Genomic DNA, 22,851 nt, shown 5'->3' on the forward strand with positions numbered 1-22,851 from the left:
GAAGGAGCCAGTGTACCAAGCACAAACATGTTTATTTTTAGTTGTGGACCCAGATCGGCAAGTGTGTCAGAGCATCCACACCTACAAGTGCCATTTTTATTTGGTGTTTCTTTTTGGGGGGGGGGGTAAAAGTAGCTAATACCACATTCCATACATGTTGACGGATAACAACATTCACCTAGTTTATCAAGTCATTTGTTTTACATAATGGCATTGTGCAGTTATCCAAAGTGCTTCATGGGTAATCTCGGTAATTCTTACAGCAGGCCTGCAAAGTAGGCCAGTATCATCACCCACATATTGCCGGTGCCCGAAGCTGAATATCCCCTAACAGGGCATCTGGGTCCATCACCTCCCCTCGCCCACCCCAGTGACTGTAGATGTGGGTTTCTCTGGATAGAATGTGCTTTCCATGCACAGACAGGCTTGTCTGTTTTCCTTGTTGTGGCTGCTGATACAGTGCCGCAGCCACAGAACACAAGAACATATGAAGCTGCCACACAGTGAATCAAACCACTGGTTCATCAAGGTCAGTATTGTCTACTCAGAATGGCGGTGTCCTTCCAGGATCTCAAGGAGAGGTTTTCCCATCACCTGCTACATGGTTGGGGATTGACCCTGGGAGTTTCTGCATGCCAAGCAGATGTTCTGCTACTGAACCACGCGCCCCTCTCCTTTCCACTCAGAGCCAAGCTACAAGTGATGCCTGACACAGGTTGGACCCTTGTCAAGTTTCCTCAAATTCTGATGGGAAATGTAGGTGTCCTTGTCTTGCAGCTGTAATGGAAAGCCAAGCATTTCCCATCAAAACTTGAGGGAAGCTGACAAGGGTCCAACCTGTGTCAGGCGTCACTTGCAGCTTGGCTCTCAGGGCCAAGCCAGAAGGGAAGAATTACACTTGAATGGCAAGTGAACAGACTCACACATATTCTTCCCTGTTCACTTGAGTTCCACTTGCGCTTCACTCGATCACATAGTGATTAGTGTAATTCGTCACTTCTAGCTTGGCCCATAGTAAATTGCCCTTCATTTCCCCTGCCCCAGTGGCCATACAGGCATATCTTCACAGCAACAAAGGCCAGGGAACTGCTTTTTAAAAACAAAAGCTGAGAATTCAGAAAACCTGAGATTGTTCTAGTGCTGCAACGGTATGGCAGTTGCCGATTATTTTTAAAAAGACCTCTTGTGTCGGTGCTGGGAAGTTTCGACTGGTGGCAACAGAGGCAGGGGAAAATGGCACTGATGTGAGGTGGAACAAGGAAGATCAAGCCTTTCTTGTCCACACAGGTAGGTGTCTTTGCTACAACGTTTCTCAAAACATAGCGGCAATGCAGGTTTGGGGAAGACTGTAAGAAAGATGGGAAACCCATGATGTTCACAGAACCACTAGCATGAAGTGGTGGGGAAGTGGGAACAAAAACCGCTTCCCGGTTGCCTCCAACCTGAGCAAACGAGCCATGTGTCCATCACCCTGACGTGAGTCCCCCCTCCACCAAGGTAGAAGAATGAGGGTTTGCCTTCCACACCTCTCTCGTACATTGTCCTGGAGAAGTGCAACAGGTAGGTAGGATTCACATGGATTTAAGGAGCCTGAGTGGATGCAGAATTGTACCTGTGTGTCCTGATCCAGCCGGGAGATTGTACCTGTGCAGAAGCCTGCCTGAGTATCCCCAGGTGGGGAAGGACCCTCATGTAACAGGTATGATTATTGCAAGTCCCCTCTCTAATCCCATAACGGCAGGTGTGCATACTTCTAAATACAGCTGATGTCCCAGAGTTAGATTCTGTCTGACCCTATAGATCTGTGGGAGACGTCCGATTTTCAAAGAGAGGTTTGTATCTTCAGACCCAGCTGTGCCCTTTTCTTGCATGATTTTTTTTGGAAGGCTGGGATATGGAGGGGAAGTGGCAAAGATACAGGACAGCACCTGAAGAGTCACTCGTCAGTTTAGCTGCTCAGCAGTGTGGCTGAAGGAAGTGGGAGGGACGCAGCGACTTTCTTATTTCCAGAAACTAGATTCGAGGTCTTCCGAAAACTCAGGCCTGCAGAGGATTGTGAAAAACCATCCGTCTCCCCGCTCTGTTCCGCCTCATCTCCTCTGCTTGCCTTTCGGTCGCATCTGGTTGGCGTCTTTGCAGGCTTGCTGTTTCTGAGGGGCTCTCACTTCTGCATACACGACTTCAGCATCTGGTTGCACTTCCCTTTTGTGGAAGTGGAGGTCAGCGTATGTCACTTCGCTGCGTTGGCTGGCTAGAGGATGCTGGCGAGAAAGGGTCGAGAGAAGGTTAGCCTTCTCTGACTTTCGTTGGAAAAGCATTTTCTTTTTCCAGAAAGCCAGAGCAATGCGAGCTGTTGAAGTGACCCCCTGCCCCCAAAATAGGAATGTGGGAATTGGCAGTCCCTCTCCTCTGCTATCTGTAACAAGCTGGATTCCAGTTTTGATTGACAGCTAGCATCGGTGGATAAGAGCCACAACTGACACTGTCCTGCCAGAGGCTGCTACATACTGTGCCATGCATATGAATATACAAAAATTCAGCTTCACAGCCTGCTGGGGTAGGTGTGACTAGAACAGAATCCTGCACAAATGGGTAGGCAGTGTTGTCTCTATCCTACTTCCATCAGCTTTTGTATGAAGTTATAGGGGACTTGCATACTTGCAGGTTCATATGATGTACACATCTGGAAGATTAAACACGAGTCCAATGGCACCTTAAAGATTAACCAATGTAATTCAGTATAAGCTTTCATGAGTAAGAGTGCACTTCATCAGATGTAAGATCAAGCTGATTGCTCTGGATGAACACTCATCCCTTTTTTGGTCAAGCATATCTGCTCCTCTCCAAGGTCAGCCTTAGGAAAATGAGTTTTGTTGGTTTGCAGAAGCAGGATATGCACAGCACCGATTGGCTAGTGACTGCTTCATGATCTCATCCTTCTCCCCATATTTGGGGCAGTTTCAGCACTTTTCAAAAATGCATTGTGCTTCACAGGGCTTTTTTTCTGGGAAAAGAGGTGGTGGAAATCAGTGGGTTGCCCTTGGAGAAAATGGTCACATGGCTGGTGGCCCCGCCCCCTGATCTCCAGACAGAGGGGAGTTGAGATTGCCCTCCGCGCCGGCGCAGAGAGCAATCTCAACTCCCCTCTGTCTGGAGATCAGGGGGCGGGGCCACCAGCCATGTGACCATTTTCAAGAGGTTCCGGAACTCCGTTCCACCATGTTCCCGCTGAAAAAAAGCCCTGGCGCTTTATGAAAACAAACTGCTGAATAAAAATGAATGTATATAAAAGGTGTACATGGGCCTTTACAGCATGTTTTTAATGAGCCAGGGGGCTTCCCTGAAGTGTGGGGGAAGAGGCAAGACTGATGACTGAGTTAGCATTGAAATGTTCTCATGGGAGAAAAACATTTGCATGCACTCTTGGGTGTCCGGCTTAAGCGAAAATACGCATTCTGTAGACGCAACAAAAATTAAGCACAGGCAAAAGTTGCTCCTGTGTTTTCTCAGCAGTTAAAACAAATCCTTTTCACAGCTGTAAAACATGAAGCTGCCATATACTGAGTCAGACCATCCCTCCATTAAAGTTAGTATTGTCTACTCTGACGGGCAACAGTATTCCAGGGTTTCAGGTACGAGGTTTTCCCCATTACCTACTATTTGGTCCTTAATTAGAGATGTCAAGAATTGAATCTGGGACCTTCTATAGCCAAGCAGATGCTCTATCACTGAGCCATGGCCCTTCCTCCTCTGCCACCTAAACTTTCAAAAGCTAGCTGATCAGAGGTGCTCTTTCAACTCCCTACCAGGGCTTTTTTTCAGCAGGAATGCGGTGGAACGGAGTTCCTGCACCTCTTGAAAATGGTCACATGGCCAGTGGCCCCGCCCCCTGATCTCCAGACAGAGGGGAGTTGAGATTGCCCCTCTGTCTGGAGATCCCCTCTGTCTGGAGATCAGGGGGCGGGGCCACCAGCCATGTGACCATTTTCGCCAAGGGCGATTTTAACTTTAAAAAACTCCCCCCTTGTTCTAGCTGACCCAAAGTGATGTCATTGTGCGGTCCTGAGTTCCACCACCTCTTTTCCCAGAAAAAAAGCCCTGCTCCCTACAGACCTCATTGCTACAGTTTTTTGTTCGCAGTTCAAGATTTCAGCTGGTGCCTACAGTTCGTAGAACTTTCCTGGAACTTTTCAGAGCACAGTGTCTGGGGAAGACACTAGGAATCCAAGCTGGCTTGGTTCAGGGCTTGAGTACATGCTCATTTCTACCCCTCACATTTTTCTTTTGCAAATGCAGCCCCTAAGGGTTTTTTTTAAATCCAGGACGAGAGCAGCTTGGGAGGAGGGAGAGAGAGAAAGTTTAACTCTTCTTCCCCTGCTGATAGAACACGGGAGCAGATTCTAAAAGTTTCCCTCCCACTCCATGTTGTTTTACTGCTTGGTAAAACAACTTCTCTAATTAAGGACCAAATAGTAGGTAATGGGGAAGACCTCGTACCTGAAACCCTGGAATACTGGCGAAACCCTTGGCGAAAATGGTCACATGGCTGGTGGCCATGGCTCAGTGATAGAGCATCTGCTTGGCTATAGATGGTCCCAGATTCAATTCTTGACTGCTTGCAAAAGAAGTCCTTTAAAATAAACAATATGGGTACAGGGGAATGTGGAGTTGAACCAAGCATAATGAAACTACAGTCAAAAGGGAAATGATGGATTTTTAAGAAGATAACTGCATGAATACAGAATGAATAGAACCTTCAGATCTTGGGTTTTGTCAGAGAGTGGATCCATTCTGCTCTGTCAGAATTAGTCACTTTCAATATCCTGAATTGATCCTACATTCTCTCCTGGGCTTTCATGAGTGTGTGGGGAGAGGGCAGGTATTCCCATACTGGAAACCTTAGACTGGTTAAGGTGAGACCCAGCACCTTACCCTCCATCCTCTGGAACAGACAAATTATTGCCCGTCCAAATTCTTTCATTAGTCTGAAGTGGATATCACATTACAGGAACAGAATTTACCTGCTTATCTTGCAACTTACCAGTCCAGGTTTTTTGGCCGGAGAAGTGTCTGGCTCTGATTCGTTTACTAGAATTCCAGCGGGGAGAGAAATAGAATAGTTTAATTAAAAAGTGGTTCTTCTTGAATGAGCGTTAAATTAAAAGGATGGGATAAGCCAGCAAATTGGCATCCAGTTTGAACCTCCCACAAACCACCTTGTGCTCCCAAACATGGGCCGTTTCCACACTACTTACCTTCATCCGGAATGCTATAGAACTTCGCGAAAAACCTTTCGCGCTAGTTTTATGCACATCGCGCAAAACTCGCACAAGAAGACGCTATCTTCCACGGGTTTTTTTGCAACGTTCCACGGTGTTCCGGATGAAGGTAAGTAGTGTGGAAACGGCCATGGAGTTGGGATTCTCTCCCAGTCAGACTGATCGACTACAGCAGGATTTGATTACAGTGGCACCTTAGAGTCCAACAATTTTTTCAGGGTGTAAGCTTTCAAGAGTCAGAGTGGAAATACACGTTACAAAGTACCGGGGTGCAAGATTTTATGTGTGGTCCTCAGTTCACATACAGGCTGTCTCTTGCTCAGTGCACGTGCATGCTGCTTTCACAGGAGCTCCCTTTGTGTGACTGCATTTGCACATATGTACAAACACCAAGTCAGGAAGACAGAGCTCCAATTCAATTGTTTTTGCAGCAAGAACTCTCAGGGATGGACACTGTAGAGCAAGTACTTTAGGCTCCTCTAACTTGCCAATTTGCATTTATTTTGTGTAGTGGTTAAGAGTGCCGGGAGTCGGGACTCTAGTCTGGACAACCGGGTTTGATTCCCCATTCCTCCAGTTGAAGCCAGCTGGGTGACTTTGGGTCAGTCATAGTTCTCCAGAGCTCTCTCTGCCCGCCCACCTCACAGGGTGATTGTTGTGGGGATAATAATGACATGCTTTATAAACCATTCTGAATGAATGTTAAGTTGTCCTGAAAGGCGGTATATAAATTGGTGGTGGTGGTGGTGGTGGTTGTTGTTTAAGGTGTGAGAAAATGTCAAGATCTGCATTTCAATGAATGGATGCAGGAGGAGAGGGAAACGGAATTTGGCAGTTGTAAAGAGAGCTCCCTTTAGACAGATTAGGTACTGGCGGCCCTTCCTCCATTCTGAATATGCTTTCCAACTCCAGGCCAGGAAATGCCTGGATATTTGGGAGTGGTACCTGGGGAGGTTGGGGTTTAGGAAACAGACGGAGCTCAGCAGGGATGTGCAACAATAGAGGCAACCCCTTCCCCCTTTCTCTACTTGCAATTTCTTTCAAGAGAATAGACCCCTGTAATCTGAAAATCAATTGTAATTCTGGGACAATGCCAGGCACCACCTTGAGGTTGTCAATCCTCATTCTGAGATTCACTGGAGAAAGGAGAGTATTCTCAACAAACAGAGATCTCCCCAAACCTCCATTACCCAGTTGTGGTGTTCAGTTGTGCCTTTTTGCAGAAAGTGTTCAAATTTTCTCTTCGTCCCTTATCCCGCTCTTTCACAGAACACCTTCATCCCACAGTCTCAGGTGTTGCTAGAAAACATCCTTCACCAGCCCCCTCTCTGGTGCCAACAGGAACCAGTTTCCAGTGGAATTAGTGACTGGCCAAGCTGAGCCCTAAGAGTTTTCAATGTCAGAGTTGAGCGGATTTCTGCCAATCCATTCTGACTGTGCTCCATTCTCTGCTCACTGCCTTGGTGCTCTGCTCCAGTCCTGATTAGAGATGGGCACGAACTGCGTTTCACGAACTACAAACCACGAACTTTCATGAACCTGCCCCCGTTCGTGAACCAGTTCATTTGGTTTGTGAAAACATCACATTCAGGTCAGTAAATATCACTTCCGGGTCAGCAGAAGGTCACTTCCGGGCCAGCAGAAGGTCTGCAGGAAGTCCATCCTCTGTTGCCTAGGAAACTGATTGATCGGCGCCAGGCTGTCTGCAGCGATGAACAAAAAAACTAAACCAAATGAACCAGCCTAAAGTTCGTGGTGGTTCATCAGAAATGGGCTCTGATGAACTGCCCGTTTGCGAACCATGGAGCGGCCTAGTTCATCATGAACTTTGGTTCATATTTTGGTTCGTGCCCATCTCTAGTCCTGATGCATTGAATATTGCAGTCCTTCACAAAACAGAATCCAATAGCTAGAGAATAGCTGGTCAGACTTAGTTCCTTCGATGTAAACTTTTATGATCGTGTGGTGGAAAACATCAAGATGTCCATAAGTGCACACATCCACCCTTCAGGGATCTCAGGGAATGTGGCCCACATCTAAATCTCTGGTATAATCAGGGCTTTTTTTCTGGGAAAAGAGGTGGTGGAACTCAGTGGGTTCCCAGCACAGGGGGCAACTCTTGGCGGGAGGTGGTGCCCCTGGTACCACATGTGTGCGCGCAAAGTACACGCAGGCTCCCAGGGCCAATGACATCACTTTGGGTCAGCTGGAAGAAGGGGGAGTTTTTTAAAGTTTAAATCGCCCTTGGCAAAAATGTTCATGGTGCGGAGGGCAATCTAAACTCCCCTCTGTCTGGAGATCAGGGGGCAGGGCCACCAGCCATGTGACCATTTTCAAGAGGTTCTGGAACTCCGTTCCACTGCATTCCAGCTGAAAAAAAGCCCTGGGTATAATGTATTACTGAAGGCCTGAGAGTGCTTACAGGGTAACGGCGTTGCAACAGGAAAAGCCAATGTGAGATGTTGTGGACCCTAAGAACTAATACTCAGCACAATGAAGAAGGAATGGAGAGTGGGCTTGTATATAAGACAAAACATCTGGTGGGGCACCATTTCTTTTGGGTGCATGACAATTTGCCCAGTATCTACTACAATTATGTCTTCAAATGCAGTACTTTCCCCTCACAGGAGTGAAAGGCAGCTGTTCCTATATGGAAGACCATCAAAAGGTGCGCAGTTGGGGCAGAGCTGGTCTCTGATTCCAGTGACTCCAGCTGTTGAGAACCAAGTCAGGCAACTTTTGCAAAGCCCTCAGTTCTGGTTCTAGGTCACAACAGAGCATGACGGAACTTTGGGACTGGCTTTTAGAGATACAGAAGATGCCAGTCTCCCGTCGTAAGAATCCCAAGAGAATCCTGCTGGATCAGAATGCTGTTTCAGATAGTAGCCAGCCAGGTGTTTCCAGAAAGAAGGGCTGTCCCAGGAGCAGATACTATACAAGAGGTATACTGCACTGAACATGGAGGCTCCAATTAGCTAGCATGGCTATTAGCCCCTCAGCAAACATTCTCTGCATTTCTTAACAGGAAGGTGCAACAGGCAAGAGAGTCTTACCTTTGGATCTCCGCTTCCACATAATGATACCTGCCACCACCACCAGCAGCAAGAGGATGGCAGCACCGCCTCCAGCCCAGCCTCCAACAGCAGCAAGTCTGCTGCCCAGCTGCTTGTCTTGTTCTTCATTCTTGTCAGCTAAATCTGCAGGGGGAAAATGTTTTCCAGACATAGGAGAAATTGTAACATGCAGTTGAGTCCTTTGAAGCTGATTTTTAGGTGGCTTATAGAATACTCTAGATAGACAAAGGTAGGCACTTTTCCTATGGCTAAGCAGACCCAGCTCTAAGCGATGCCTGAATGGAAGGCCTTTTGGAAGATGCATGGATGCTGCTCTGCAACCCTTGGTGGGTAAGGCTGAAATACATGCATAAAACAAAAGCATTCAAAAGGGAAGGTGCCATAGCTCAGTGGTAAACCATCTGCTTGGCATTGCAGAAGGGCTCCATTTCAACCCCCAGTTGGAAAAAATAAAGAATCAGGCAGTAGATGATGTGAAGGCCCTCTGCCTGAGACCCTGAACAGCAGCTGCCAGTCTGAGGAGGCAATACTGACTTGGAGGGTCTGATTCAGTATAAAGCAGCTTCATTCATACATAAGGGCACAATTCTGTGTGCCCTTCCCTTTCTTCTGTTGATTGTTTGAGGGCACCTGAAGCTGCCTTCTACCAAGTCAGATGCTTGTTCTCTCAAAATCAATCTTGTCTGATCAACAGCAGCTTTCCAGGGTCTCGGGCCAAAGTCATTTACTGCTACCTGATCCTTTTAATTGGGGGTGCTGGAGCCTGGGTCCTTCTGCATGTGAAAGAGATGTTCTCCCACGGAGCCAGAGCCCTTTAAAAGAAGGAACCACCTTGTTTGTTTGTTTGTTTGTTTGTTTGTTTGTTTGTTTGTTTGTTTGTTTGTTTGTTTGTTTGTTTGTTTGTTCGTCCGTTGGTTCGTTGGTTCGTTGGTTCGTTGGTTCGTTGGTTCGTTCGTTCGTTCGTTCGTTCGTTCGTTCCCCATATGTTCCCCAGAGGTCACTTCAATCAGCTAAGAAGCAGTTGCTAATGGTCCCTGACCTCTACCATCTACCAGAGCCAGGGACTTTTCAGTCCTGGCTCCGACCTGGTGGAACTCTCTGTCGGAAGAGACCAGAGCCCAGTGGAATTTATCATCTTTCCGCTGGGCCTGCAAGATGGAGATGTTCCGCCAGGCATTTGGTGGGGGCTAGGCTGTCCTCTTGCCGGCCATACCACTGAAGACCGTCCACCACCCATGCAGGAGCTCACAAAGTGTGACACAAGTCATTATGTAAGAGCTAAGCCCTGCGCCTAAAATGCTGGATTTTAATATTTATACCCGCCATTTGAGAATTTTTTATTATATATGGAATAATGTTTTAAATGTTTTATTCGTAATGCTTTTATTGTTTAAACTGTATGTTATAAATTGTATGTTGTTACACTGCCCTGAGCCTGTCCGACGGGGAGGGCAGTCTAGAAATGCAATAAAATAAATAAATAAATAAATTTGTTTGTTTGTTTGTTTGTTTGTTTGTTTGTTTGTTTGATTGATTGATTGATTGATTGATTGATTGATTGATTGATTGATTGATTGATTGATTGATTGATTGATTGATTGATTGATTGATTGATTGATTGATTTTTAGCCCTTCATCCCCACAAACAGGCTCAAGGCAGGGTACAATAAAATACTCAATGAGCATTTAAGATATATTAACATATATAAATAAGATTTAAAATACTAAAAACATAAATACATAAATACCTAAAACAGCATATCAGATGACAGCCCCCTCACCAATCACATGCACTCAGTGTAACCTACCTCACAGGGTTGTTGTGAGGATAAAATGGAGGAGAGGAGAATGATGTAAGCCACTTTGGGTCCCCATTGGGGAGGAAGGCTGGGTATGAATGAAGGTAAGTAAGTAAGTAGGTTGGTAGGTCAAAGGTAAAGGTCACTTTACCTTTTACCTATCTTGGGTTACATTACTGACCCATGGGGGAAAGTCACATCATGACGTTTTCTTGGTAGACTTTTTGTTATGGGGTGGTTTGCCATTGCCTTCCCCAGTCATCTACACTTTACCCCCAGGAAATGGGGTACTCATTTTACCGACCTCAGAAGGATGGAAGGCCGAGTCAACCTTGAGCCAAACTCAGGTTGTGAGCAGAGCTTGGGCTGCAGTACCGCAACGTACAACTCTGCACCACGGAGCTCCATTAAGTAAGTAAGTAAGTAAGTAAGTAAGTACCCTCTAAATAAATAAGCAAATAACTTCTGAAAAGTATCTGAGGTTATCTGAGCATCTGTTTTCCCTCAGAAGCTGCTGTCCTATGGACGTCTTTTGATCTTTTTCTCTGCTCTGCTCATAATGGCTGGATAAAATGATGACGGCACTTACCTGTTGTTGTGATGACAACTCGAGATGTGTTTCCTGACTGGGTCAGGTTCCTGGATCTGCTCTCCACTTGGCACGTGTAGTTCCCTGAATCGCTCACAGCAGCCTTCTTTAGTGTGAGAGAAGCAAAGCCTCTTTCCCGATTCACCTCTATTCTGAGTGAGTCTCTCGAGCTTGTCAGCTCTGTTCCATTTCGGTACCATCTCACATCTGTGGCATTGGGATCATTGACTATCCGGAATCGACACTCAAGGGTGAGATTTGCCCCTTCTGGTTTGCTGATGTGTTCTGGAGTCTGATTCACCATCAAATCTTTAATCTCTGCCCAGGAAAAAAAAAAGTAATCTGTACTTCCATTGAAGTGGAGTTCACTGCTAAATGTAGCTGGAGGTGAAGATGAAGGATCTATACTTTCAGAAGAAGTCCAGATTGCTACCCTAGGATTTTATCACTTCAAAATGAGGTTGGATGTGTTTATTTATTTATTTGAGTGCTCTGGCATTTTTTTAAAAAAACACCATTGCCTCTGCACATTAGGGACATGGCTAGAAGTATCCCACCTAACCTGCCAGCTTTCTGCTAGCTAGGTGTTTTGACACAGGAAATTTTTTCAATGCAATTTTTTTTAAAAAGGTTTCTGCTATTGAATTTACAAGGAATCCCTCCCTTTAATGGTGCTAGCTCTACTTAAAAGACACATTTACCAGCATGGTTTTAAATGTAATCAGAGTATTGATTTGAATGATCTGACTGCTCTAATCCATGTGACAATAACCTTGAGGCTGGACTGTTGTAATACACTCTGCATGGGGCTGCCCTTGAAGACAATCTGGAAACTCCAGCTGGAAACTCCAAAATGCTGTGGCTCATTTCCTATCTAACATTTGTCACAATTCACATATTCAATAAACACACTGACGGCTTATTTATTGATGGGTCCAATTCAAAAGCATTGTAGACAGCCTTGAGTACCTTGTATGAGAAAGTTTTAGGTTGGTGGTAGCCCTGTTGGTCTGTAATAGAAGAGCAAGATTCGAGTCCAGGAGCATCTTAAAGACCCATATCTATTATGAGAAAGGTGGACTAAAAATATCTTAAGAAAGTCAGCAAAAACTCAGGCATCGCTAAAGGTTCTAGAAAACAAACAAATTGTGCCTTTTTTTTTTGAAAAACTACAGAAAGGGCCTGGGTTTTAATAGAGGAAGAACAAACAAACCTGGAAGAAGAAACAGAGGAAGTGGCCAAAGGGCCACTTGGGCCAAATGTTACACCCAGGACTAGGGTTGCCAGCCTCCAGGTAGTGGCTGGAGATCTCTCAGAATTACAACTGGTCTCCAGGCCACAGAGATCAGTTCACCTGGAGAAAATGGCTACTTTGGGAGGTGGACTCTATGGAATTATGCCACGCCAAGGTCCTTTCCTCCCCAAATCCCACTTTCTCCAGGTTTCTCCAGGTTTCACCCCCCAGATCTCCAGGAATTTCCCAACTTGGAGCTGGCAACCCTACCCAAGACCAAATGTTACACAGAATGACTACCAAAACCTGAAGCTTTGTGGTTGTTTGGAGAAGGCATGCAAAAGTACATTTACTATTCCACCAAGAGAAAAGAAGTTTGGGAAGGAGAGATGGAATGGGAAAATGAGGGGAAGAGAAGAATTAAGCACCCTTTCTTTTCTCTGCCACTTTTCCTTTCTAAATTGCCTCCTTCCAGAGCTGCTTTGTCTTGGAAGAAGGAGCCAGTGGGGTTTTATTACACATGCTGTGGGTAGTATGGAACTCCAGTACACAGCTTCTTTTTGAGGGTGCCATTACAGACATCCCGTACAAGTTGCTGGAAACAACTCTGAGCAGATTTTGAGTTTAATTTGAAGCGATTGAACAAAATGCTTGGAAACAGCAGAAATGGACCAATGGAAATCAGTCCACCAAAGCAACGGACAGTACTTTTCTTGCATCAGAATAAATATCTCCATTGATTTGTTATTGGAATATCTGTCGTACTTTTGAAAAATTGAAAAGGCGGCGTATTTCCGCTTAAGGTTCATATTTTGAAAGAATTGCATAGATCATTATTTCAGGATATGAGGATTCGCTGCAAATCGTTGGATAGTTACAAATCTCACAAAGGTCCACAAAACCTGCATCTTTGAGACAATTCAAAACTCCCTAAAAATACCTGAATACACATGAAGCTGCCTTATAGTGAATCGTATTATCAGTCCATCAAGGTCAATATTGTCTACTTGGAAGGCAGCAGCTCTCCAAGGACTCAGGGTCTCACCACATGAGACAAAATACATTCGAATCACACGGGTAATTCGAGTGTATTTTGTAACTCGAGTGTATTTGAGTGTAATTCGAGTGTAATTCAAGTGTATTTTGTCTTGTGTGGTTTCACGTCACCTTTTGCCAAATCTTTTAACTGGATTGAACCTGGGACCTTTTGTAGGCCAAAGCTGATGCTCTCCCTACCACTGAGCCAAAACTGCTTCCAAAAAAAGACGTAATTTTTGAGAAAAGATTTTACCATCAACAGTTAGTTGTGTTCCATTACTGCAAAAATCACCAACTTTGTGAACAGAAACTTTACATGTATAGAATCCAGAATCTGCTACCACAGTCTTGCTCAGACTCAAATTACTAGATCGTAAGGTTGCATTTGTCATTATTGTCATCAGGTCTTTGTTAGTTAATGCAATCTTGTTTCCATCCTTAAACCACTGAATAGACCAAAATGTAACGTTTCCTTGGAATGAACATTCCATATGCAGTGTAGAACCTTCCACCACTTTCAGAGCGGCCGGCGTCTGAATTACTGAAAGACGCAGAGCTGTAAAAACACAATCAAGGACAGCAAATTATTTCTAAATGATCCCTTCACACACACTTGAAACATGCATATAGCCTCTAATTTAGGAATAAAGCTCAGAAAAAGAGAACTAGAACTCCCGTGTTATGTTGTACGCACACAGTCTCTACCTCTATCACTGGGAATGTTCAAAAAACATTCTCAGTCATGGGAAACAGACTTCCTGTGTACAGTTTGTATGCATATGCGCACGGTATCCACACAAGGGGAACATATACAGGGGGAACCAGTGTACTCAGTCAGAGAGAAGGGCCAGTGACCTCACTTTGATCCTCCTTCTACATGCATTGACCTTGTAATAATCGCTAGTACTGCTGAACAAACTACAAAGAATTCCAACAGGAGGATTGATTAGGAAAGGCAATCAAATGGCCAGTTGCAAAATATGTTACTATAATACTACCTCTGTGAGTCTCTTGCCTTGAAAACCCCAGCAAGGGTCTCGATAAGTCAGCTGTAACTTGATGGCACTTTCCATCATCTATTGATAGCATGCTGGGCTGCTGAGACAGAGCAGGGGACAAAGTCCCAGGGCTGAGATCACTAGGGCCCCTTAAGCCAGGCCAGTTAGGTAATTTATTTTTGTATACTGCTTGGATTATCTCTGAATGGCATGTGTGCGGGTGGTGTCCCCAGAGGGAATCTCTGTCTGGGTGGGCACGGCCAGTTTTCAGTGACCCTGATGATGTAGCCACAGGTGGATTACCAAATACAATTCCAACCTTTGCAACTCAAGCCAAATATCATACAGCACAGGATATGTTAGTGCTGGAGCTCCTTCCAAGGATAAAATGTTGGTTGGGCAATTTTTTTTAAAGACAACACAGTAGAAGTTTATAAATTATGTGCGGCATAAGGAAAAGGAAAGGTAAACAGAAGATCTGTTACTATCCCTGCACAGTTATTCCAAATTACATATGCTTCATGAGTGGAAACAGGAGTAGCAACTAGGTCAACCCCCGGACATTCATGCATACAAATATCTGCAACAAGCCCCTTGTGTTCTAGCGTTCACAAATAGGCATCTTCTTGTGATTTGGTCTCTCTGCAGACTGGGGTAGTCTTGGAGAAGCTGCACACTGGGGGTGCTCCAACCCCCCCAAATCCTGCCTCCCCTCTCCAGAGGGGGCAGCTGACTTAGTAGGAACAGCGATTCAAACCTGCCCTGCCTGTGGTTCAGGCAGCCAGCATGTCGGCCATTCACTCCTGTCCCATCCGAGGCTCAGGCAGCCAGGTTTTGGTAGTAGCAGTGGCTCCCACCCATCTTACCCAGGGAGAGGCTCCCCCCTTGTTTGGACTCTGGTGGCAGGGGGTAGACATGGCAGGAGCGGCTGTGGTTCTGTGGGCACCTCCTGGATTCTTGTCCAGGGTCCCAGAATCGCTAAGACCACCCCGGTTGCAGACATTCCATTCTGTTCACATGAACCAGAAATCTACCAACCACATGTACCAGGAGCACATGGGTCTCCATGTTGCAGTCACCATCTTGTATACAAAACTGAACGCTCACTTGAGCCATCTTGCTTACCCCCAACAGACTAGCCTGAACATTTTTTATCTGAGCTTATAAGTGACACATGAAATCTTTTTTATTCATTGCTTTATACATTTTTAAAAGCACATTTTAAAGTACGAACCTGCTCTAGAGAGGATGGAGGACGCGTTCATGCTGCTGTTGCGGGAGGCTGGTTGATTGACACCGTTCACAGACCTCACCTGCCGCATACTTATAGAAGAATTTTCTCCTAGGGCTATCAATTAATTGAAACAATCTCAGTCAATCTATATCCATTTTATTTATGAAGCTATAAAGCTTCCATATAATTACATTTGAACAAAACAGTTCTTCTGAAAAGAATATTCTACGTTTGGTTTTACACGCAGCAGGCGCCATCTTACAAAAAACAACCCCACATTATGGAGGAAAGGAAGCTTAAAATTTTTTGACTAAATAAATATGATGACCCAATAAACTAAGGGATACAGAGAGCACTTTTTTATGGGAACGTGGAACAGGGTTGCCAACTCCAGGTTGGGAAATTCCTGGAGATTTGGGGGTGGAGCCTGGAGGAAGCAGGATGCTGGGAGGGGCGGGACCTCAGAGGTGTATAATGCCATACAGCCTACCCTTCAAAGCAGCCACTTCCCCCTGGGCAACTGATCTCTGTAGTCTGGAGATTAATTGTAATGCCAAGAGATCTCCAGGTCCCACCTAGAGGCTGGCAACCCTGACATGCAAGAACACCCGTCACATTCAGCCAAAGAGTACGGTGAGGCAAAAGGGAAAACAGAACATCTGTCCTCATTTCTTAGGACTAGAATGTCTCCTCTGACCTAGAGCAAAGTTCTAAAAGATACGACACAGGGCAGGATTTTTCTGTCCTCTTCCCCTGCCCTTCTTTCTTAGTTCATTCTGTCTCTTCTCCATTTCTGCTGGAACAATTTTTTAAAGAAATTTGTCTCTTTGGGCTGTAGAAAGCTTAGCTTTTAACCAGGAGGGCTGGAGGTGATTAGGAACACAAAATGCCACAGGGATAGAGCAGAGTCTCATTTTCCCACTGTCCACATGTCATAGCCTGTATTACTTATGTTTATTGTCTTAATGAGTTTTTTTAATCCATTGATTAATGTGTCTCTGTAAGCCACTTAACATGCAGCAGATAAACTATTAAAGGTTCGTACTAATGAGATGAAGATCGCATGTCTTGTTCCATCCACAACTTCATAGCTTCAGTTTACCTTGGAGCCAAGCAGGGAAGGGAAGGCAACGTTTAATCCTTCAACCTCCCATCAGTTTTACTATTCAAAACAGGACTCCCTACTTTGTTATTAGCACTTTAGGGTGGGAGGGAGGATGTATGTTTTTTAAGGTCACAATTTCTCCTTTGAATACTTCCATAGCAATGAGCTCCCTTTTGAATAGCAAACTTGAGTGGAGGTTGAAGGGTTAAACGTCACTCCCTTCCTTGCACAGCCCCACAGCAAATTGAGGCTGCAGGAGCTTCCAGACTGCATTTTATGGACAGACACCTGCTCTTCGTCTCATATCTGCATGAGCCCTATGTCTGTGTTCCTTACTGTTTCAGTGTGGCCAGTGGGGACAAAGTAGGGCCCAGATATACAGAAACTGTAGTAGAATTTGTAAAAGAAATTGGAACAGAAACTGTATTCTGGTTTATTCTTCATTTCTGCAAAGACTCCAATAGCAAAATATCGCAGAAATATTTGATTTGACCATACGTTGACCCATCTTGGAATACAATTATTCTTTAACATTAACATCTACTGAATTCAGAGGTGTCTTACCTGCATTTGAAATGTTTTGGGAAACTTATAGAACCTCATTAAAATGCTTTTCATATAGAGGGCTAGATATAGATGTCTAGAAGAATTTCAGAGAAGTGGGTAGACTGATTATATGCAATGTTTTATGTGTGTTTTTAAATTGCATATATTTCTGTGTTTTCAATATTACGTATTTATACATTTTGGAAAGAGAAAAGGAAACTTAAGATACAGCAAGCGGACCTGAAAGGAAAAGGAACTGGGAGGGCTCAAGCTAGGATGGATGACTGTGCTGTTTTGTTAACGAAAGTTATGCTTTCACTTAAAGCAGCTCAACATTTCCAAGAAGTTCTTCATGAGTAACACAACGTAGCCCTGGACCTTGGCAACCATGTCCTCAAGAAAGGAGCAGCTGAATGTGTTATTCATATATTGTCAAAGGCTTTCACGGCCAGAGAATGATGGTTGTTGTGGATTTCCCGGGCTGTATTGCCGTGGTCTTGGCATTGTAGTTCGATATATATATCGAACACCTCTACGGGGAGGAAACATTCCAGCAGACCCGGAGATTGGAAACACTTCGGAACAAGAAAGCACATCTACTCCGTTCTTTAACCTTTCTCCTACGCTGCAGGGACACGAGAAGATATAAATTACCTGCTAACATCTTCTCCATAGTTTGACACTGAGAGATCTCTGTCTTTTGGTGCTACACCTCTGAAGATGCCAGTCGCAGCTGCTGGTGAAACGTCAGGAACTACAATGCCAAGACCTTGGCGATGCAGCCCGGAAAATACACAACAACCATGTGTTATTCATGCTTCCATGTCATTCACAGGATAGGTGGAGGGTCAGCTCCTTATCCCAAAAGAAGCATATTGGTAAGCGGGTCTGTATTCTCCTTACCTCCCCTAGCTCCATCACTGCAGCCATTTTTCTCCCAGCCAAGACCCCATCCCAGAAGCAGGGACTGGTTAGGAACAAAAGGGATTCAAGTAAAAGAGGGCAGCCAAGTAGAGACCACTTCTCTCACCCATAAGCCGCTTTCCTTGCAATGCTTATGTGCTGTCACCTCCGGGCTTTAGATGAGAATGGCACAGACGTGAATGAACCAAAGGAGTCGGTGCGTCCGTGCTTCTTCTCATAGTGTCTTTTACAGTTGATAGCTAACTATGTGGGCATCTTTTTGAGTTTTCCTAATCAAAGCTGTAACAGAGCTTCTTTTATTATAGTTCTAACCAGGGCTTTTTTTTCTGGGAAAAGAGGCGGTGGAACTCAGTGGATTGCCAGCACAGGGGGCAACTCCTGGTAAGAGGTAGTGCCCCTGGTACCACATGCGCAAAGTGCGCACGTCCCCGGGGCCGTGCAATGACGTCACTTTGGGTCAGTTGAAACAAGGGAGGAGTTTTTTAAAGTTTAAATCAACCTTGGCGAAAATGATCACATGTCCTGTGGCCCCACCCCCCTGATCTCCAGACAGAGGGGAGTTGAGATCGCCCTCCACACCAGCGGCGCGGAGGGGGCGGGGCCACAGGCCATGTGACAATTTTCAAGAGGTGCCAGAACTCCGTTCCACCGCGTTTCAGCTGAAAAAAAGCCCTGGTTCTAACAATGCAGTCCTAAGGACACTAAGAGCCCCAACGAATAGGCCTAGGATTCTGAGCAGGCTTGTTTAGGATTGCTCGCTAGATAACCTCTGAGCATTTTGGCCTTTCTTTGACTCTCTCTTTCAGCTTCCTTTCAACTACTATCATTTGAGAAGTTTCCTGTCTTGATGTTTAAATATAATTGCATTGGATTTCCTGAGCAAATTGCCGCTTATCTACATAATGCTGAACTCTGCTGAATCTACATCTGCTGAATTCTAGTATGTTAAATCATCACAGTCCCTGCTTCTGATCGGTTTGCCAGTGCTTGCATCTCATCCCAGGCTCTGGGCTTCACTCTGCTGTAAGCCCCATGGTCCCCTCCCCCTTAATTGGTTGCAAAATTAAATGTTCCAAGGCATGGCCATTTGTTATATCTAAAATTCTTGCCTCTTTGACCAGAACTTAATTTGCCCCATCTATAGGAGGGTCGTTGAAATCACCCAGTGTTACAACACTTCCTTCTCTGGTTATAATTCCAGAAAGGTAGCTGGGTTAGTCTGTGAGTGGAAATACACATTGTGAAATAGCTGGTGATACTCAAGTGCAGGATTTTATGTGTGATTTTATGCGCCCCGTGGCGCAGAATGGTAAGCTGCAGTACTGCTGTCCAAGCTCTGCTCACGACCTGAGTTTGATCCTGGCGGAAGCCGGGTTCAAGTAGCCAGCTCAAGGTTGACTCAGCCTTCCATACCATAAACATCATGATGCGACATCCCCCCATGGGTCAGTAATGACTCCCTGCTTGAACAGGGGACCTTTACCTTTTTACCCCCATTCATATGCAGGCTGTTCTTGCTCGGCACATGTGCATGCCGCTTTCATGGGAGCTCCCTTTGTGTGATTGCACCTTTGAACTGCAAATTTGCAATTCAAAGTGTGAGAAAGTGTCAAGATCTGCATTTCAATGAACGGAGGTGGGAGGTGGGGGAAACTGGGATACTTTTAGCAGTTGAGGAGGAACTGAAATGAAACGTGTGAATGTATTCATGTGGAGGAAATTGAAGTGTGACTGTGCGGAGCAAGCGCATGGGAAGTTGGAGGGGGGGACATATGAAATGAGGTTCACTTGAGCATCCCTAGGTACTTAGTAATGTGCATTTCCACCCTGTAGCAGCAAAATAAAACAGGAATTGGATGGCATCTCATCTGACTTCTTTGGTTCATTCAATTCTGCACCATTCTCATCTAAAGCCCGGAATCTTAGAGCCGGGCTACAAGTGACGAATTACACTTGATGTATTGTCGAAGGCTTTCACGGCCGGAGAACGATGGTTGTTGTGGGTTTTCCGGGCTGTATTGCTGTGGTCTTGGCATTGTAGTTCCTGATGTTTCGCCAGCAGCTGTGGCTGGCATCTTCAGAGGTGTAGCACCAAAAGAAAGGGATCTCTCAGTGTCACAGCTGAGAGATCTCTGTCTTTTGGTGCTACACCTCTGAAGATGCCAGCCACAGCTGCTGGCGGAACGTCAGGAACTACAATGCCAAGACCACAGCAATACAGCCCGGAAAACCCACAACAACCATCGAATTACACTTGCCTGGCAAGTGAACAGACTCAAAGCCAAGCTACAAGTGACGAAATACACTTGCCTGGCAAGTGAACAGACTCGCGAGTATTCCTCCCTGTTCACTTGCCCTCCACTTGATCCACGTAGTGATCAAGTGGAGCGCAAGTGGAGGGCAAGTGAACAGAAAGGAATACACATGAGTCTGTTCACTTGCCAGGCAAGTGTCATTCGTCACTTGTAGCTTGGCCCTGACAAATTATCTTGAAGTGAATGGCAAGTGAACAGGGAGGAATACACATGAATGTGTTCACTCGCCAGGCAAGTGTAATTCATCACTTGTAGCTTGGCTCTCAGTTTCCGTAGGATTGCACTGTTAGAACTATGATAAAAGAAGCTCTGTTACAGCTTTGATCAGGAAAACTCAAAAAGAATCAGAGTCAGATCAACTGTAAAAGACAATATGAGAAAAAGCACGGATGCACTGACTCCTTTGGTTCATTCACGTCTGTGCCATTCTCATCTAAAGCTCGGAGGTGACAGCACATAACAAGAAAAGCTGCTTACGGGTGAAGAAAGTGGTCTCTACTTTGCTGCCCTCTTTTACTTGAATCCCTTTAGTTTCTAACTGGTCCCTGCTTCTGGGATGGGGCCTTGGCTGGGAGAAAAACGGTTGCAGCGATGGAGCAAGAGGAGGCAAGGTGGGTTCAGATCTGCTTACCAGAACTCTTCTTTTGGGATAAGGCGCTGCCCCCCCCCCCATACAAATAACAAATGCAGCTGCCCCTTTCTTGAGGACATGGTTGCACAAGTCTGGGACTACACTGTGTTAGTCATGAAGAACTTCTTGGAAATTTTGAGCTGCTTTAAGTGAAAGCATAACTTTCGTTAACAAAACAGCACAGTCATCCATCCTAGCTTGAGCCCTCCCAGTTCCTTTTCCTTTCAGGTCCACTTGTTGTATCTTGAGTTTCTGGTCCTTACTTGCTGTATCTGTGAATTTCCTGCTCCCTTTTCAAAATGTATAAATATGCAACATTGAAAATGCAGCAACGTGTGCAATTTACAAAACCTACAAAACATGGTATATAATAATCAATATGTCTATTTCTCTGAAATTCTTCTATATCACTCTAACCCACAATGCTTTTTATGATGTACAGGGGGAAGGAGGGGAGGCAAAAAGCACAGCATCTAGACCCTCTCTTCTCCATTTCCCACTTCTGGAGGGAGAGGGTCCGAGAGTCCCTTCCTTCAGCTCAAGGACTTGAGCCTTGTAAACTATCTTTGAGTCAGCCATGACCAACTTTACAGTCACCACCAACAAGCTTCCAGACTCACTTATCAGATCATTTGGCTCTTCTTCAATGTGACATTTTCGATCCCTCAAATCCTCTATCATGAATAGGAATGGGGCATTTGCACTGTGCCTGCAGAAGTTGTAAATACCTCTGGCATTCCCATGTTAATCACCATGTCCTCAGGGAGCAGCTTTGTTCCTAAGAGCCAGCAACTGTCTATCCTTAGCAAGCCATGGCTCCAGATCCATAAATATATTGAAAGGGCTAGTGAGCTATAGGATTTTCTATATTTCAAAGGGTCATCGCCTTTAAACTTGTCATTTGAGCCAAAGGAATCCAGTCCAGTGGTGCCCTCTTAGTGATGGTGTGCTCGTTCAGTGGAGACATTAACACACCCAGCTCTTTCCCATGTCCCAAAGGCAGCCTTGAATTGGTTTTCCAACAAAGTTACCCTTGCAACTTAATGCTGACTTGTAAACAGACTGTTTGGTTAAGTAACAGCTTCTTTTTGTATCATATTAGGATATTTTATGTCTGCTAGCTGCCTTGGGTGTTCTTCTTGAACAGAAAGGTGGGATATAAACAAAAATCAATCATGTATTAGCCAGTGCATTCTTTCCAACACCCAGTTCTTGCATGATCCCAGCAACACCACTGAAATGCCATTCCTTCTCTGCACCACCAGATAACATGCAAAATCTCAAGCCTGTTACTCCAGTTTCTGTAGGGTGATGCTTCCAAATCTGGGATTTCTCCCATGATCTGTAGAGCCATCCCCATACCACCAAAGTAAGGCACATAGCCACTGCAAGAACCAATTTACACCTTGCAGAGAATTTATTGCTTTTATACCCTGCCTTTCTCTGCAGTGGGGACCCAAAGCTGCTTACATTGTTTCCCTTTCTTCTGTTTTATCTTCACAACAACCCTGCAAGGTAGATTGGGCTGAAGGTGAGTGACTGGCCCAAGGTCTCCCAGCATTCTTCCATGGCAAAGTGTGGATTTGAACCTGGGTCTCCCCGTTCCTAGATCAACCTCTTGCAAGGTGTTACACTACTGGTCTCTACCAGATTCCTAAAGCTGATAGGAATCACATTTCAGAATGTCCCCCCCCATAAAAATTGCTCCCAACACATGGCAAACTAGCAGAGGTAAGTTTAGTGTAGCCTTTGGCTAGTTCATTACTGTCTGGGTGTGTTTTTGAATTTTAAAAAATGTGGTTAAAGCCTTCAGAACTATAGTTTGGAGTTGTGTAGCCCCTCCAAGTTGTGTGTAATATATAGCAAGGTTGTTAGATCCCATTGATTTTTTAAAAAATGACCCTTAAAAAAAGAGAAAAACAACGACTGAAATGGAAACTCACCCGTGTGCAGATAAGAGAGAAACAGCAAAAGCAGAAACATTTTGCCTGGCAGCAGGTTCCTCATGTTGTCTTGTGTAATGTATTCCTTCGCTGTATGAATAACGCCACCGTGCTGAAAACACTCTGCCACAGTGGGCTTCAC

General features: G+C 45.1%; 1 protein-coding gene across 1 annotated transcript; it reads right to left on the reverse strand.

The window, feature by feature from the left end:
* Positions 1–22: 22 nt before the first annotated feature.
* LOC129343821 (titin-like) lies at positions 23–22,851 on the reverse strand. Its single transcript, XM_055000190.1, has 7 exons — positions 22,710–22,851; positions 15,246–15,359; positions 13,267–13,569; positions 10,742–11,059; positions 8,333–8,476; positions 5,042–5,088; positions 23–2,261 (listed from the first exon to the last, which is right to left on the reverse strand). The coding sequence occupies exons 1-7, from the start codon at positions 22,771–22,773 to the stop codon at positions 2,091–2,093; spliced, it is 1,161 nt and encodes a 386-aa protein (XP_054856165.1). The 5' UTR covers positions 22,774–22,851; the 3' UTR covers positions 23–2,090.

The sequence above is a fragment of the Eublepharis macularius genome, chromosome 16 (genome assembly GCF_028583425.1).
Source record: "Eublepharis macularius isolate TG4126 chromosome 16, MPM_Emac_v1.0, whole genome shotgun sequence".
NCBI lineage: Eukaryota > Metazoa > Chordata > Lepidosauria > Squamata > Eublepharidae > Eublepharis > Eublepharis macularius.